Source organism: Centrocercus urophasianus, unplaced genomic scaffold (genome assembly GCF_019232065.1).
Source record: "Centrocercus urophasianus isolate 14NV4802_14NV808 unplaced genomic scaffold, USGS_Curo_1.0 seq_18, whole genome shotgun sequence".
Lineage (NCBI taxonomy): Eukaryota > Metazoa > Chordata > Aves > Galliformes > Phasianidae > Centrocercus > Centrocercus urophasianus.
The window spans coordinates 3,257,736-3,276,633 of record NW_024884733.1 but is presented as its reverse complement, the minus strand read 5'-3'; the positions used below and the strand labels follow the sequence as shown (position 1 = coordinate 3,276,633).

The 18,898-nt window shown below is 44.6% G+C and overlaps 1 protein-coding gene across 6 annotated transcripts in view; it reads right to left on the bottom strand.

Moving 5' to 3' along the window:
* RABGAP1L (RAB GTPase activating protein 1 like) overlaps positions 1-18,898 on the bottom strand; it is a 206,524-nt gene that overhangs the window by 48,890 nt on the left and 138,736 nt on the right. For 5 of the 6 annotated variants that reach the window (XM_042819260.1, XM_042819259.1, XM_042819262.1 and 2 more), the window contains exon 19: positions 8,333-8,461. In XM_042819260.1, coding sequence (XP_042675194.1) covers positions 8,333-8,461 — 129 coding nt within the window. Of the gene's footprint in view, positions 1-8,332; positions 8,462-14,696; positions 14,880-18,898 lie in introns of those variants that run through there. The other variant, XM_042819264.1, reaches the window with a different exon arrangement.

Below are 18,898 nucleotides of genomic sequence, written 5' to 3'. Positions count from 1 at the left end.
GAATCACAGAATCACAGAATCACAGAATCACAGAATCACAGAATCACCCGGGTTGGAAGGGACCTCAAGGATCATGTAGTTCCAACCCCCCTGCCTAGCAGGGCCACCAAACATACACATTCAGATCAGGTTGCCCAGGACCCTGTCCAACCTGGCCTTAAACACATCCAAGGACGGGGCATCCACAACCTCCCTGGGCAGCCCGTTCCAGGGCCTAACCACTCTCCTTGTAAAGAACTTCCCCCTAACATCCAACCTAAATCTTCCCTCCCTCAACTTGGATCCACTGTCAAGGAAATGGCATTAATTAGGCAAAGGAAGTTGAAAGGCATTTGCACCATGGCATGAAAAAGAACTGTGTCGGATTTGAGCAATACGAAAAAGCCAAAGAGCAAGAAAGTATTTAAAAACCTGCAGAAAAGTGAAATGACACGCTGCCATTTTTAAATAGAAAGAAACACCTCTGCAGATAGAGGCAAACACACTTCGGTGTTTCTATACTGTGTCTTAACTGCATCCTCCAAAGCCTTCAGCATGTGGCCCTTTACCTATGTCTACCAGCTTGCTGTAATTACATAAGCTCAAAACACAACACAAACCAAATAAATAACTTAACCCTGTGTTTACCACACAACTTACCTACCACAAGAGGAAGGAGGCTATGATATAGCAAAAATAAAAGGAAGTAACTGCGGGAGAATCCTGAAGCAAAGCCACAAGGAGACCTAGAACTGTGAGTGCTGCCATCAGGAGGCACTCAGCTATACCTCTCCTCCAGAAGCTGCTGGTTGCTTACACAGCAATCAAGTAACCACTCACTGAATTTAACACTATCAATAATGGCAAAAATAGCCCCCAGGATTTGTAATGGGAAGTTATTAATAGGGATTTGGTTCTGAATCCCACCTGCAGACCTCTGCGTGTATAAAACGCACAGTGCCATCTTTCTATACATAGCTTTGTTTGCTCACTTATTTTTAAAGCAGAGAACTTCAGCTGCAGGTGCCCAAGAAACCAAACACCAGCAAAAAAAAAAAAAAAAAAAAAAAGCATAACAACACTGTCCTCAATGTCTTCTCTTTGTTCATTTGCAAAAACCTCTTGGGGAAAAAAAAGGGAACACTGTCAGCCTTTGTCTTTTTTTTTTTTTTTTTTTTTTTTTTTAAGTACTTTTTTAAAGTTTATTTTTAAAGTTTTACCCTTAGGTCTCAATATAGCAGAGTGCTTCAAAAGTTGTTACCTCATTTCATTTCCTAAACAGCAGAGCAGACCCGACAGCACGGCAAGGATTTTTCCTTGGTCTGACTGCTTAAAATGGTCCAGGAGAAGGAGAGATGAATTTGCACCTCCAGAAAGGAGCTTCACCACTTTTGTTAGCGCTGAAGGAACACTTCTTGGCCAGTGTAAGTGTGGTGCACAGAGCTCCTTTCTAGGCATTTCAGCAACTGCATGTTCAGCTGCATTCTTCCTCTACAAAATAGGAACACCTGGAGTTATGTTTGTATTTGAAGTGTGGTCATAAGTGCTGATCCTGAGATACATTCTCCATGAGGTCAGGCACTGGAACAGGCTGCCCAGGGAGTGCTGGGGTCACTGTCCCTGGAGGTGTTCCAGAAACATTCAGATGTCGTATTGAGGGACACGGTTTAGTGGGAAATGTTGGTGATAGGTAGATGGTTGGACTGGATGATCTTGGAAGTCCTCTCCAATCTCGGTGATTCTGTGATTAATTTTTTCCCTACAGCCTCTTTGTGCATCACAAAGGTGCCTACAGGAGGAACACATCTCACTGTGAACAAGAGGTGCTGGAGCCTGCTGGGCACCGTCGTCACAGTCTTCCACAATACTCAAATTCAGAGCATTCCTCAAAAAAAGAAGAGAGTTGAGACTTCTGCTTCTGACGAACAACCAAAACAACTGTCACACTCACAATGGGAACTCGACATAACCCTGACAACTTGACCTCCAGACCACTGGAGGTAGAAATCTGTTCATACAAAATCTTGTCACCATATTAGTCAGGACTTAACAAAACCCCACAGCCAACCTGCACCTGGGATTCAAATGCATCTGACTGAACTTAAGAAAAAAGAAAACCTCACAGAACTGAGTTACTTTAATTTAACTGTGATATACCTGATAGGAGAGAAATATCAAACAGCAAGACTCCATGCCACCTTTATCAGTAGCTCTCTGCGCTATCTTCAGAATCCTTTTCACAAAAAGGATGGAAGATGAAATTAATTCCCCTCTCTGCCCTCAAAACTGATAGACAGTGATTCAACTTAAAATCTTAACAGTTTTGCATGATCCAAATGAGCTTTTGGCAAATACAACACGCAGTGAGATCTTCTGGCTAGGTTCCACTTGACATGTCTAGTCACTCTGAATTAAGGTCAGGTAACTTCAGGTTACCATGGAGGAAAGCAAGGGACAGCCATGTCTGTAGCTCATCTGTCACCTTGTGCTTTCCACCTGGCCTTATGGTAGCATCCTCCTCCCATGTGAGAGCTAACAATCTGAGTTCAGGGAGGAATTATCACAGATAACACATTAGGAGACAATCCCAGAAAAGGCACGTAGGTTTTACTGATGACAGAGATCCAAGAACTGAGGACAGAGAGGAGATGTTACTCATCCAGAAGGAAAGAGCCAGACTCGAGATGAAGCCAGAAAATATGAGCATGCCTTCCTTCCCCAGGTCTGAGACAGAAGCCATCTACTGTTGGGCACAGCTGGGGCCCCTGGCAGCACAACGCTCACCAAAACAAAACTGAGGAAATCTCCCATCTGCAGCCTGCTGGACCATGGAACAATTTTCAGATGCCCCCACTTCACTCAATTAAACTTACAATGTTTAGGTCAAGTCTCTTCATGACATACGCTGTGATACAACTCTTGCAAATAGAAACAAAGGATATTTCTAGCCATTCTTCCATCTCAAGCTTACATAGCATTGTAAAGATCCTTACCTTTGGCGCTCTTCTTGGTGATGCCATTGCTGTGGGAAGTACAAACACAAACGACTACAAGGACACCAAAATATTGGTATTCAGTCAGATTACAAAGCTGCTTTAGATAGTTAAAATGTGATCAGTTATTAATAAGAAAATGATATCATTTCTTCCTTATTGATAAAAATTAACGATCTACCAGATTTCATTTACAATATACACTCCAAGCAAATTAAGAAAGAAGAGAGCAGCTTTCCTAATGCTGAATCACCATGACAGTCTTATCTCACCACCGTGTCTGCTCACTGGAAAACCAGATGCACAGAGTTCAATAAGTAAGTATTTCTTAGCTGAAACTGATTTCAGCTGATAAGTCTTTCCACACAGTTGACACTTATCACTGAGATGACAGAATATTAAACATCCAAATCCACTGTAGCCACTCCCATCTGATAGTCAGACACCAGGTCATCATGCTGCAGTGTAGCAAAAAGCCAAGCAGTAAGGAAGAAGGTGAAGGTAAAAACAGAGTGGGCATCAAAACCCACTGCCCTCCTATGGCAACAACAGGATCCTGTGCTTTGGAGATAACAGTGCTGATATAATAAGTGGAATTGATCACTGGCTTTTAGTAAGAATTCATATCCAGGCACAGCAGGGTTTTCTATAGATCTAAACACTATTCTTTTCAATTTGGTTTGGCCTTTTCTCAAGAAGGTGATACACGAGCAATCTTTTTCCTGCCCTTCACAATGGAAGATGAATTGGATGCACTGTGGGTAGAATCAGAGGAAGAAGAGGCTCATCCAGACTCAGGGCTTTCTGCTCCATCTGTGGTGTTTTGCCTCCTCACACAATAGCAAGAAAACCTGAGTAACCAGATAAATACACAAACACAAAGCTGGAGAATGTTCTAGAGAGGAACAGGAGAGCAAGAGAGCTATTTTTCCTTCCTTCTGCTGAAATTCACAGAAATCAATGTGTAATTCCTTGCTAAACCATGCCTGCAAAAACTCACTTCCAGATCAAACAACAGTAATGTATCCACATTAGCGTGGTGCTGGCTTTGGAACACCAGTTTGAACACCAAATCCTACTACCCAAAAGGGCAGAAATCCCTGAAAGCACTTGGATGCTGTCAGACAAAGAAATTGTCCTACAGAGAAAATCTCACAGTGAGATTCCCATTGTCACAGAATCACAGAATGGCCCGGGTTGGCAGGGACCTCAAGGATCACAAATCTCCAACCCCCTGCCACATTCATCATCCTTGAATCATGAGTCCCTTCTAACCCAGGCCATCCTATGATTCTGTCTCAAATCCTGTGCTTCATCTCCTCTCAAGAAAATTGGGGTCTGGAGGATTCCTTCTCCTCTTAGTATGTTCTGATGGCCATTCCCAGTTTCCATGGGGAGTTGGAGGATCTGTCTGCAGAGATCTGAGGACTCTATCATAGAATCATATCATAGAATCCTAGAATAGCCCGGGTTGAAAGAGACCTCAAGGATCATGAAGCTCCAACCCTCCCCTGCCGCATGCAGGGCCACCAACCTCCACATTTCATACCAGCCCAGGCTGCCTGGGGCCCATCCAACCTGGCCTTGAACACCTCCAGGGATGGCCAGGGCATCCACAGCCTCTCTGGGCAGCTGTTGCAGCACCTCACCACTCTCACAGCAAACAACTTACCCCTGACATCCAACCGAAATCTTCTCTCCCTCAACTTAAAACCATTTTCCCTTGTCCTGCTGTTATCAACCCTTTCAATGAATTGATTCCCCTCCTGCTTGTAGGCTCCCTTGAGGTACTGAAAGGCTGCAATGAGGTCACCCCGCAGCCTTCTTTTCTCCAGGCTGAACAAGCCCAGCTCCCTCAGCCTGTCTTTGTAGGGAGGTGCTCCAACCCCCTGATCATCTTTGTGGCTCTCCTCTGGACCCTCTCCAACAGCTCCTTTTTTGTACTGGGGGCTCCAGACCTGGACACAGTACTGCAGACGGGGCCTCACAAGAGTAGAGCAGAGGGAGACAATCACCTCCCTGTCCCTGCTGCCACCCCTCTTCTGATGGAGCCCAAGATACCATTTGCTTTCCGAGCTGCAGGTTGGCCCAACCTACAACTCAACAGACTGAGTTCTTTGCTTGCTCATCAAATTGAGCTTCCAGACACATAGAAAAACTTCCAAATTCCACCCCCCAAAAGTGTGAGTGCAAAAACATACTGCCAATCAGGTCATCCTAAGGTGATTCCTTATACAGAGGTATAACATGCAACCTGCTCTGCTCAGGTATAAAATCACCCCCAAGCCCATTTTTATAATTATAAAGCTTACGGAATGCTCTGGGAGAAACACATCCCTCCTCCATAAAGGCTACACCAAAATGAAAGGTGTGGTCATTGCAGACAACAGGAAAGAAAGGAAGAAAACCTCCCATGTTTTAAATCTAAATTTTCATCATTTGCCATTTTTATTTTAGTCTTTTATTAAATTTTTATTAGTCCTTAAAATAGCACCTGCCATCCTACCCAGAGAATTAATGCCTTTGCCCTGTGTGACTATTCTAAGCTGGGATATCTGTGCAATAGAGGTCTCCATCTACTCTAAGAGTCTCAGCAGAGACCTTCCCAATTTAGCCTCCCCCAGCTGAACAAACCTTGCATTCTGCAAATGTGGGATATAATACATCACCTGCGTAACATACACACACCAAGACCAAAGGGAAGCTTCTCAGGCAATCTTATTTCGGAGTATGGAGCTCCATTCCTCAGCCACGGAATTCTGTCCACCAATCAGTGCTGAGAAATGCAACAGTTATTTCTAATTCTACCGACTTCAATCACAGCAATTTCCTCACTGGTAAGCTATAGAAATTCAGACCTGGTGAGTAATCACCGTGGATAACCCTTAATTGAATGAGGCAGCCTCCACCACACTTTAAATACAAATTCAAGTTAATAGGAGCTTTTTCTTGGTATTCACAGAACAGTTCTCAAGGGAGAGTCTGACGCTCATTCTTTCAGATTTATTTTAAAAATAGGATGACAAGACTACTACTTCCAACACAGCACCTTCAAAATCCAAGGGTCAGCTCCTGAAATCCTGAGTTAAACTGCAGTGTGAAATTAAGGAGAAAAAACACCACGCATTTTTTCATTTGCCTTCTCTAGAACCACGACAGGTTGAGCTCAGGGCAAAATACATGGGGAAAAAAAAGCACCAAGAGGTACATTATTACTTGGGTAACGTCCTGTTTCATAGTAATGCAAAAAAGACCATGACACATTGGAGAAGATAGATCAAGAGCATGAAGCTTGGCTGCACCATGATTTTGTTCTCAAGTTGTTATGCCTCAGCCATTAGTTTACAGTCCTGAAACAAATCTCTGGCACTTACTGCGTGATACTTACCCTAAAAACATCTGGTGTTTGGTCTACAAATACTAACACACAAGTGAGAAGCAGTGACAGACACATGGTGCTCAATTTATTCAATAGAAAGTACATGGTAGGAGGTCTGTTTGTTGATATTTTTTTAAACAGGTTTCACTGCATTCAACAAGACAGAAAAATACCCTTCACACAACCTCTGCATTCCACGGGACCTCTTCTGACGATAATTATCAAGACCATAATTTCCTATTTGACCACGTCAAGTTCTGTAATTACCAGCTCCTGTTTGTACATCTATACCACAATTATGGTATCTGATTACAGAATTTTGGACCTTGTAAGGGACCTTGTCCAACACAGCAGGGTGAAGGACAGCTGGCTGCTCAGGGCCACTTGTGTTGTCAGTGGCTCCCCTGATGGAGAGTTCACAACCTCTGGGGCAAACCATTACCGTGACTAATCACCATTCAAGTCTGAGAAAATTAAACAACCCCAAACCACCTGCAACTTGCTGAGGATGCTCCTGTTCCATCTGCAGGCTACCAACGAAGCAACCCCTGGGTCCAGCTGTCAGTCACAGCCACCGATGCTGGGCAGCTCAGCCACATTCCAACCCACCCTCTGTCCACATACCTAGCCCACGCTTCAGCAGTTTGTCTGTGATGATGTCATGGAGAAGTTTTACTGCTCTCATCCCCTACACCAGCTATCTCATCACAGAAGCTATCAGTGTGATTTCCCCTATATAAACTCACACTAATTACTCTCAATTACCTTGTCCCTTATCAGCTGATTTTTCACCACCCATCAAATAGTTACCGTGCCACCTGCAGTCAGAGTTTACCTTTCCTTCATTCAGACTTGGCTCTCTAGAGACATTTTGTTGGCAAAAGTGAGAAAAATTGATCCAAATAAATAGCAGCTGTGAATGTGAAGTCAGTCCAACCCCCACGTTTCAGTGTGACATGAGACATGGAGCTAGCACAGCCAAGGCAGCACAGAATGTCTCAGTAGGGATGCACAACTGACCAGTTACTAAGAGCAGAAAGATAAATTTACTGTGCTTGTTATGTCCTTCAGTTACTCATTGCCAAGAGCAGAGCAAAAAACTACACATGAAATATCCAACCATCTTTTACTCCCAGGAACTCTTTCAGCAGCAGAGCTCAAATCTCAAATCCAATTTTCATAAAAGCTTTGCACAGATCATCTCTTTCTGGCTGGAATCATCATTAGTCTGGCAAGCCCTGCTCTTTGACAAGATCAATGTTTTAACCAGAATGGAAAGAGCTCTTACTTAATAAACGATGAAATGAAGCAGCACAAAAGCAAATGAATAAATACATGGAGAGATATGAGGAACAGCTGAGAGTGGGCAGAGCCTTCTGTCCCATCATGCCAGCCCACCGCAGGGCCACACCAACAGACCAGATATTAAAGACCATCCACTGCCAGACATATTCCAACAACATAAAAATCCCAGAAGAAATGCTCAGCCTTTCAAATGATGGTTTTATGAATGTCTGTAGCCCTTTTAATTAATTTCCACCAACAAAATGGAGTCAGGCTCCTCCAGTTTGCTATCACTCATTCCAAGCCCAACACCAGCAATCCAGATGTTCTCCAAGCTTCCTTTTTGGCAGCACAGCCTTGGATAAAAAGATTTTCCATCTCGGTAAGCTTGGTAAGCAAACAGAATTTCAGTTTCTACTCCAATACAACCGTATCACACAGCAGCATTTCGCAAATCAATAGCATCAGGACAAAACAAATAATTATGACCCGTGACTATGTGATTATCAGATATTTGATTCATTGTGCTGCTGCTACCACTGCTTATATGTCAGTCAATGAATTAGAGAGTTCTGATCACGAGTTTAGTATTTTAATAACAAAGCTTGTTGCAAAGCAAAGAGGGAAAAGCTCAGCGCTGTACTTTCTTAGCACTGCACCTTACTTTTGCCATGAGCAGAAATACAGACGGCCTTACCTTGATGTTGCAGGCTTGTTCCATCAGCCTCCTGGCGTTCTCCTCAGCTCTGTACCTCTTGGGCAACTGAACCCTGAAGAATTTTAAAGCTCCTTCAAAATCAGCTTGTAGAAGGTCTTCTTTGGAGGTCTGTAACCGAACACAGAGAACTACTCTATAAACACTGAGAACATGAAGTCATGCTGTTTCACCAGATTTGTCATGTACTGAATGTATTCCAAATCACTGATATTCACACTGGCTCAAAAGACATCACCTTTGCAATCAACTCTTTAATTCCTATCTCGTAAAACAAACCAGACCTTAAAACCTAGCTGAGGAAAATGCCATGCAGAGAGGTGCAGCCTATGGCACACATGAATGTATGCAGTCCTTCTGTACCTGCAGGGTAAGAAAGGGATTCTGGCAAAGCCTGTCAAGCTGCAGCTCAGCAAGTAAAAAACAACAAAAAGAAACAAGGGAATCTGTAATATTTTTTAGAGAGCTTCTCTTTGTAACAGTGCTGGCTTTTATCATGCTGCTCTAAAAAGACAATGTATATATGGATATATATGGTTACAGACATTAACAGCAGAAGCAGAAATGCATATGACTCATAGGAGGCACCAGCAAGTCCGTGTGCAGAAGTCTGTGACACCATTTCTCAAAGAACACCATGCCAGAGAACGCTTCCCATGTTTATTTCTATATCTGTCATAAGACTGTACTTCTTGCTGTGGTATCAAGCCTAACAGGTCAGAAATGTGAAACATTCTTCACTAATCCCATTCTGCTGCTGAGGAGGTAATATGATTCATTACTCAGGAACAAATTAATTCATTTTTGGAGCTGCAAGAACTACAGGACACGATCTTGCAGCTAAGCAGAAGCCTGCAGACAGCTCCCTTAAAAGGCTCACAGAGATCTGACATCCAGAGAACACAGCCAGGACGTCACCTCAAAATGGGAATTCTTTTCAAAGCAGAAGGAATAAAGAAAAGTGTGGCAATGTACAGCAGGGTGAGTCAGGCTGCACGCCCCAGTGCCACCACTGACACGTGTGGGGCAACACAGCCCCCTGTAAAGGCAAAGTGCTGGATGTGAACTCGGTACCACATGAGGATGAAACCTGCACTGTGCATGGTTATCTACGACTCCACATATTCCCAAAGATTATTATACTTCACGCCCTGCTGAGCACTTACTAATAGCTTCTGCTACATTAATCACACGGCAACAGTGAGAAAATACTAAGTGTAGCTGAAGTAGCTTTGGAGGATCTGTTTCCCTGCAACTGCGGGATTCATTTTTTAAACTTTGTCTTCAAACTGCTCAGAGTTCCCTCAAGATCTGTTGGATCCTCCCTTCCTTGGCAGACAGAAAGCTGCTGGGTCATCCCTGCAGGCGCACAAGAAGGGCTGCCATCAGGATGCTGATGAGCACTGCTCAGCTTTACAAACGAGCACATCCGCTTCTGCCCACAGCAATTTGGCAGGAGGGCTGCTTGGCCAAGGCAAGACCGATGCCGTGTTGACAGCAAGCTGCTGCTGAGGTATCCAATGAATCAGACCCACTTGTGAACACAGTTCTGGCCAAGGCATCCGCTTCCTCTTCTGAAGGCAGTTTTCCTTCTGGACCAGGTTTGCTAGAGTGATGTGCACTATGCCCCGCTGCAGATGAGCTCCTGTTGCGCACCCACAGAGCTGTGACAAAGCAGCTACAAGGCACAGCATCACAATGCCATGACAGAGCTCTGGACAGTGTTAGCTCGGCAGTGCTGGTCCATCATAGAGCTGTTAAGGCTGGAAAAGACCTCTAAGATCCTCAAGTCCAACCCCAGCCCAATGTGCCTGCTGCTTACGTCCCTCAGTGCCACATCTCCATGATTCTCCAACACCCCCAGGCACTCTGCAGGCAGCCTGTCCCAGGAAAAAAAGCAGTAAATGTCGGATAACCAGCTTACTTGAAAACAATCACCCTCCTCTCTGCGATGCTGACAGCTGTGATCACTGTATGGACCAAAAAGGTCTTCCTATTCCACTGCAGATCTGCCCTCTGTGGAGATGAGACCCCTGCTGTATTCTTGTCCCCACACCCCTGCAGCCCCTGCTGGCCTAGCCATAGCTCTGAGCAGCCTGCAGGGGCACAGGAGCAGCCTCTAAACCCCATTTTGCTGCTGTTATTGATTTCACACTGCAGAACTGCCAGCCAGGCTGACTGCCTTGCTTCCGACACAGTGGGAGGCTGTTTTCAATCACAGCTCCTGGACAGTTGCTCCTAGCACTAAACAAACACAGAGCACACTTCTTGTCAGAGTTTCACCATTTTAGTAGGTGCTGAGTGCCCTCATTTCAAGCAAACATTTTTCCCGGAGTGCCCGACTGCATGATTCTATCTGAAATGTGTATTTTGGTTTAGCTTTCTGAAAATTAACATCATGTATTTTGGGCTCTTGAATTTCTTTTTCTTTAAAAACAGAATCATAGGATGGCCTGGGTTAGAAGGGACTCATGATTCAAGGATGATGAATCTCCAACCTCCCCATTTCATACCAGCCCAGGCTGCCTGGGGCCCCATCCAACCTGGCCTTCAACACCTCCAGGGATGGATGAGGCATCCACAGCCTCTCTGGGCAGCTGTTCCAGCACCTCACCACTCTCATAATAGAGAACTTAAACGTTAAAGATCAATACCTAAATTATCCCACCAAACCTCAGAGAAGAAGAGGCACCTACCGTTTATGTCTACAGCACTTCACTAAAATAAACAAATGTCAAAAAAGACAGAGGCAAATATGTCAGAACAACAAAGATGTGTAAAAATTCATACTTGGAGGTAGTTCTCCCCCGGTTCCCTTTGTATCACTGCTACAATGACTTTGCAACAGCCCTCAAACCAATTACTTTCACAACATTGTAGTTATGGAGAATGTTGAGGTCTGAGAAGCCTTTGGCCAATTAAAATCTGTAAAAAATAGAGTGAGCCATGGCAATGGGAACTATTGAAATTGAAAAATGATAACCTATCATACTACATATTTTGGTAGTATGAGTGGTGGAGCCCAGATGTTCAGCTCTCTGAACTTTGCTGTGTGTTTTTACTTCATCAAAATAGTCAGTTAATCAGAAAGCTATGAGTTTCACTATTAAAATGACAAGAAATCGAAGCAACCTTTTAAGATCAATTTTAAGTGGGCTATTTTGTGTATATATACATATATTTGTGTACATCATGCAAACAAATCTTTTCAGGTTCTAATTAAAAACAGGAAACAACAAAAACCAGTGTGCGTATAGAAGTACATATGTACGTGTATTTAGAAAGAGGGACGGATGGATGGATGCATATGCAGCACAAAGAAGTACACAGTGCTGTTGCTATTCAATGATTCACATTTTGTGATCTTAATCAATACATCACAAAGACATTCCAGTCCCCTCTGGCAGCTGTGTGACTGGCAGGGCTCTGTAAATGTGCTGGTTCATACCACTCAGCTCACGGATCTCACCAACAACTTCTTTCCCTCTGCCATCTGTAAGCCTAATGAGCCGCTAATTCCAGTTTGGCAGGTACATGGCATTGCTGTGCACCTGGGGACTCCAGGGCATTTCTTAATATTCGAGATGTAATTCTTAAATAATCATATTTGTGTTTAAAATACGTGCTAAGGAGACAGGCAGAAGAGGAGACTTGCTGAGAACAATGCACTTCTGAAGTCTCCGCTTGCCTTGTAGGTGTTGGTTCAGTGTCTCCTCAAGTGTCCTTCCCACATATTTCAGTATATTCACAAAACGGCCTTATATGGAACAGCTGAAATGAAGGACAAGCCCTTTTGCAGAAGTAGTTAAGGAAGCATTCAAGTCTACAGATGAAGTGCTGGGAATGTGCAGATGTTTGAAAAAGAAAAGCAGAAAATCTGAGCTCTTCTTTGTGACCAACTTAAGTAATGGTGTGTTTATTTTATTATTATTACCTCTCAAAATATAGAGGGAAATGTGATTAAGACAAAGGCTTGGTTTTTTTCTTTTCTTCAATTATTAATTTTGCATTCTCATTCCTCACTGACTGCACCAACTAAATCCCCTGATCCCAGCTGGGAGCTCAGAGAGCAGAAGGAATTTCCAACCAACCACACTGCATATCCTTGATTTAATTCTTCCTTTTTTATACAAACAGATTGAAAAATCCACTGTAATTTCTATAGAGTTAAGCATATATAGTGTATCTGTTTAGAATTTCCACAGAATGCCAGGGAGCATAAACCTGTTGTACAATCTAATGGGCATCAGTCAGGAAGAAGAGAACCAGTGGAAGGCAGAAGAGAACCCGGCTATACTCTACTCCACTATTATATTTGCTACCAATAAATCCAAAATGCTTTCAAGTGGCCCTACACTACTCTTTCAGACCATAATCTTTAATCTTTAACATACCCAAATGTGGTTTTAAGCTCTTGAAGAATGTGCAACGCACTGTGAAGGCATGGGAGCTCCTTCTACTCTGACTGCTCCTTCTCAATGTTGTATGTTGTTCTGTTTTGCTCCAAGCAGAGCTCCAGACGTCTGTCAGATGACCCCAAGAGGAGGACATGGAGCTGCTGAGGAGCACCAGGCAGTGCAGACCTGGAACCCAGTTCTGGGCACGTGTCCTGGCTCAAGAGACCTGGCATGCACCGCCAATACGAACCATCAATGGGCTCCTTCCATTGGCATCACTTCTATCCCCTTCTAGGATGTGAAAGCTATGCTGTCACAAATAACGTTTTTCATTAACACCTGTTATCTCTGTAAAACCCAAAACCTGAGTGGATAGGTGAAAGTTTCCAGAAGGCCTGGCTTTGTAGGCAATGGGCTCACGCTTCCCACTGCGTACACACAGTGCTGCACCTCTGCTCCAATGCCACTGGTGATTGCTGATCCAGACGACAGAAGGTAATGTTCCATCTGCCATCTAAAATACGGATGAATGTCAATCAAACCTCTTTAAGAGAACAGGCATCATTAGCATCGCTTTGTCCTTTTTATCCTCCATTTTTTAATAACCACGTCATTCAGCAAAGCTCATTGCCCAGGTGACTAAGTCCACCAATTTCCTGGTATTCCCCACCTGGAGGCTCATCTCCAAAGCCTGATGAATCAAGTGAAAAAGCCTAGTTGCTCTGTCTCATCACAGACCAATTCAGAACAACCTGGCAGCCTTCTCCCAGGAGATCAGCAGCACTGAGGCTACAGATTGGGGTAGGGCAGTGCTGAGGAGCACTAGGAGCTGTGCAGGCACAGTGCTCACACACAGCACCTTCAGCCATGCATTACAGCCAGCACTACACCCAGTTCTACAAGTGACTGCAGGCATACCCAGACTGCCCTTCACTTCACTAGCAATCTGTGAGTTTGTGAATACTGCATCTGTCACTTCACAACGCTTGCAAGGTGCAAGTAATCACCTTTCTTTCTTTTGATTATTTTTCATTACCCAAATGCTGAGCATCTTACACCACCAAGAACAGCACCCCTCATCCACGGGTACCGCAGAACACGCAGCGATGGCTCAGCAGCACGATGAAAATACACGACAGGTCACTCAACCACAGCGCAATATGGGGCTACGCAGGGCGTGGAAATAAGGCATGGGGCAGCAGCAGCTGCTTCTTCCCAGACATGACTCCCAAATAGCATTTTGGTGTGCCGTGCCACCCAACCCCAGGGCAGCAGCCAGAGCACATCCAAGGCAGGGACCAACTCCGCATCCTCTGCTGTTGTGTGGCTTTGGGTGTGTTTTGTGCAGCAGCAGTGATGATGAAAGTGCACTTTTCTGTGCCGTAAGGTGCCACACCAATTTCGGGCCATCTCACAGACAGACATCATTTGCTACGGCATATAAAAACAGCTTTAACAATTTATCTCCCAGATTGTTCCACACAAGCATTTTAAGCTTTATACTTAAATTCCCTCACCAAAACTAAACACAGAAACAGCAGAAAACTACAATACACCACATCTTGAATTGTTATCATTGCCTAAAATGCTTAAAACAAACCTCTGATGCTCCAAGAATCAAATTTGAGCTGCTGCAAATTAAAGCACTTTCCAGCAGCACCCGGGAGCAGACAGAGCATGGTTATTCTGAACCATTACAGAACTGAGAACAAAAGCATTCACCGCTTTAGGACATGTTTTATGGGAAGAGCCCTGGTTGTGACTGCAGGTATCATAGGGCATAGGGAAGAGTCACCACTCAGGAGCTGGACTGAGAGAAGCCAAGAGAAAAAAAACAAATAAGCGAGGTCTCCCACCTCCATCCAGTATAAAGAATCCTAGGGGAAGCAGGTTTGGGAGGGAAGATGGCAAATTCACAATGACTTAATTTGAAGAAAACGTGATCTCACCGCAAGCAGCCGAGGCACAAACAGGCGATGCCCCATCCCCAGAAGTTCCAGCACCCGACATGCATACTCATTCACCAGCTTGCTCCTCTCGTCATGCATGTCCTGGGACTTTTTGACAGGCGGGGTGAGCTTGGCAGCCGGAGTTTTGCAAGGTACCCCTTCTTCCATCAGCAGCAAGTAGTAAGTATCCAGAGTGAGAAGAACAGGCTTCTAACCCCAGTTTCCAGAAGTGCAATGAGAGGTGAGGTGAGCCAGCCCCGGCTCTCAGAAACCGGCTCAGATGGGCGTCTACAGCTCAGAGCAAGAAAAGCATCTTTGCTAAGAATCGAGGAAAAATATCATCCGCTGTGTTTGCTCAGGCTGAGTCCGGAGAGGATGTGAAAAACAAACCAAAGAAAACATGGATCTAAAATGTACCCAAAAGGCAGGAAAATGGCAGAAATCGAGTGCGGGAGAGCTCTGATGCAAGAAAGGAGAGGGAGAGCTCTCAGGGCTCAGTGTGTCTAAGGCTGTGCGTGCGAGCAGACAGCAGCAGCGATAAGAGCAATAAAGCCGGGGCAGTCCTGGAGCTGCAAAGAGAAAAGGATGAGCTCATTGCAAGCTCGGGCTGGTGACAAGCGTGGCGGCAGCTGCTGCTGCCTCTCGCTGTGCATTGGCAATGAAGGGATGGGGAGGAGGGGGCTGGGAGGGGGAATGAGCATGCAGTGTGCGTCTCGGGGGAGAATGCCGTAATAAGAAGCCAATAGTGAGCGGCGGGACGGATGGGCTCCCCTCCCCTCCACCTCCCATCAATCCCACTGTGACAGGCTCTGCTGCTGGATCCCAGGCTCACGTACACGAACGGCATCCTCGGTGGGTAGGGAGAAAGGAGACTGCCAGGCAGCACAGGGGCTGCTGGCTGACGTGCTGCTGGACAACGTAGGCACAAAGTGCACTACAGAGATGGGCAGGTAGGGCTGGAACCATCGTTCCTGCTGGACTGGTGAGGGGAAAGGACACCACAAGGGGCTGCTGGCGAGGGAAGGGCAGATGCCACAGATGCAGCCAGCTTTGCACGGCCTGTGCAGCGCTGAATGAAATAAGCAGCAATCACTTCGAGCCTTGCCTTCTCCAGAGGCATTTCTAAATCTAGAGAAGACAGGCAGGGAGGGGATGATGTCAGCATATGCTCTGAATCGACTAGAAATTAACTGCACATTTGTCAAGAAAGCAATGATGTCACAAATCCATGGTCCTGCACCTCCCCAGGAGCTCTGGCCATCTGCCTGGGGACAAGGCAGCACATCACTGCACTCGTAGGCCTGCATTCAGGCACAGTGCTTTGCTGCTGCTGCCCCTCTGTGCTGCCTAGCTATAAAATGGGCTCTGCAACAGAACAATGCATGTTTTCATCACAGAGCGGCACCCCATCAGAAAGAAATAAAAACATAACATACCACAATGAGCTCTAGACACCTAAACCACAGTAACTGAAACGATTCTGCACTGCATATTTAGATATAAAAATCATGTGTTTATCACATTCTGAAACATCACATTTAGGTAAAATAGTGACACAAAGTAAAAATCAGTAGCTTGGGGTTGCTGAATTGAAATAAGAAACATGGTCATGCGTAACTAAAATAGGAAAATTCATTTTAATTCACATTGAACAAGCATACATGAACTCAGCAAACAACAGAGAAAATGAGAGAAATAAATTCATTTAATTCAGTTTGATACACCACGCAAACTGAACTCTCAAATACAAGTAAATTGTCTTGGGTGAAAGGAAGTAAAGAATGATGAAAAGGATGTAAAAGGATGAAGAAAAGGACATAAATACCAAAAACTGCCCCACCCACTCTGGTCAGCCTGGCTCACGGTGACACATGAAGCAGGTGGAACACAGAGGGAAGCAGTAAGTCAGAGATGGCAGCTCACAACAACACGGGACTGAAGCCAACTAATGCACTTGCAAACCTCATGCAGTACTAAGCAAGCTGTTTGATAGAGGCTGTCCTCTCTCAGGCTGTGAAGCATGGCTTTGGAGATGCAGATCCCCCCAGAGGAACAGATGACAGCTGCAATGGTGATGACGACCATACTTCAGCCTGGCTGAGCTCAGGCATCTACTGTGGTGATGCTGAAGAGAAGCTACGTGGCACTGCAGGACACAATGGTGATGGCTGTCCTAAATGACCTTAGGGGTCTTCTCCAACCTTAATGATTCTATGAGCACCAACACGTTTCATTCTGGTTTAAGATTACAGTAACATTGTGATGGGGACTCCCCTATGCCTCTCAAACTCCTTCAGTGTGCAGTTCCAAAGACTCCAGCTTATCTTCTTGTTTAGTACTATGTGTGTAAGTCAGCACCGTAACTGACTGGTTATTCATCATTGGTTGAATTCTCACTAAACCATCTCTGCAGGGTGAAAGGGTTTAAAGAAAGGAAGGTAGCTTGAAAAAATCCGAAAAAAAATCAGACAAGTGTTTACACCTTGTTGAAACACACAGTGGTAAGCATGATATTCAGGAAGCATCAAGGTTCTATCCTCAATCAGAGACTGAAAACATGACTCAAAACATTAAAAAGGAAGAGATGAGAGCATTATATGGTGTGCTTTGGGAAACAAAGAGGAGACAGAAGCGACCAGAAGAGGCAGAGTCACTGGGGACCAGGCACAACCTGTGGGCAGAGCATGCAGAGCACTGGCCGTGTGAAAAGCCTCTCATTTCTCCTTGCAAAAATCAAACTTAACAAGATTTGGTTTACTATGGGTAAGATCCGGGCTTATGAATAATGGAATGAAGTGATTATTAAATAAAGTCTTCAATTCTAGAAAGTTATAATAGGATCCAGTAGTTAGAGGCTAAAACCAGATGAATTCAGGTTAGAAATAAGGTTCACACTTTCAGGAAGAAGGAAAATTAACTACAGGACAAGCATCCCAAGGGATGTGGTCTACTGCCATCATTACAGTTTTTCCATCAGCCCTGGATTTCTTCTTTAAAAAACAGGTTTTAGAAACCCTGAGAAGTTTCAAGGCTTCCTAAAAAACCTGAACTGCCAGCTAAAATCCATCACTCATTGTTTATTACAGAGCATAACAGCGACCTGTCATTAGATCTGCAGTTTGAAACTTTTTATACTCCGTACCATTCTCAGATCTTTCTACATCCTAACTGAACACTGCATCTTACTTCTATTTGTCTGATGCAGAATTGTGGTTTGTCCTTCATGCAGACCTCGCTGCTCTCATCCATGCCTTTGGCACTGCTCTCAGCCCTGCCGTTAGCTTGCTGCCCTGGGTTGTTCTGAAAGTCCTGGCTGAAGCCAACATAAAACCTGGAAACAGCCCAGAAGACAGTAACTGGCACACTAAGAAGAATGCCTCAGGGTAAGCACACATTACTTGAGCTTTGACTTCCAAGTTGGAGACTGTGTTTTTTGAAGTATGGTTACATTCTTTTCCTGGCCATGAAATACCTGCTCACGTGGCAATGCTGCCATTAGGTCAGCTCAGACACAGACAGCAGAGGCCCACTGAACTCTGACGAATTGGCTCGTGGAAAAATGGTCCTTATGCAAAGCAAACCGTATGGAATCTGAGCTACGTATACAGAGATGTAGGCACTGAGAAAATACATAGAGAAGGCTCATGAGACTCCAAGGAGAATGATGGGTTTATATTTATCCTTTTATGATGGTTCAAGCAGGAGCTTTGTGCTTCTTGCAATGTTTTCTACAGAGAAAAACTACGTGCCAACATGGTTATTGCAGCTCTGCCTTAATATGTTGCCAGGAGCGCCCAGTGCCCAAACACAAACGTGTTGGTTTTAACAGCATTCTCCCCTGCATACTTAAGAAGACATGACAATTTGCTGTAAAAAGCAGTGACTTGCCCAGCTCCCATCATTTTAAAATTACAGCCCTATGTATGCGGCGAGGATTTCTTTCTCCCTTTCTGCACCCTCTCCCTGCCCACACATTCTCCCAGCCCTGTGCCCTCCTTCTATCCCTGCCCTTCTGCAGGAGCCCTGCTGGCCTTACCTCCCATCCTGTGCTTTGTGTCCACAAGAATATCAATTTTTTATGATAATGGGGCATGCTACTGAAAGGTCAGTGCTGAGATAAACCGGACATTTCCGTAAACGCTACATCAGCTGCTAACTGATCAATGCCTATGTATGATAGCATCTCTCTTTTACATGTCAAC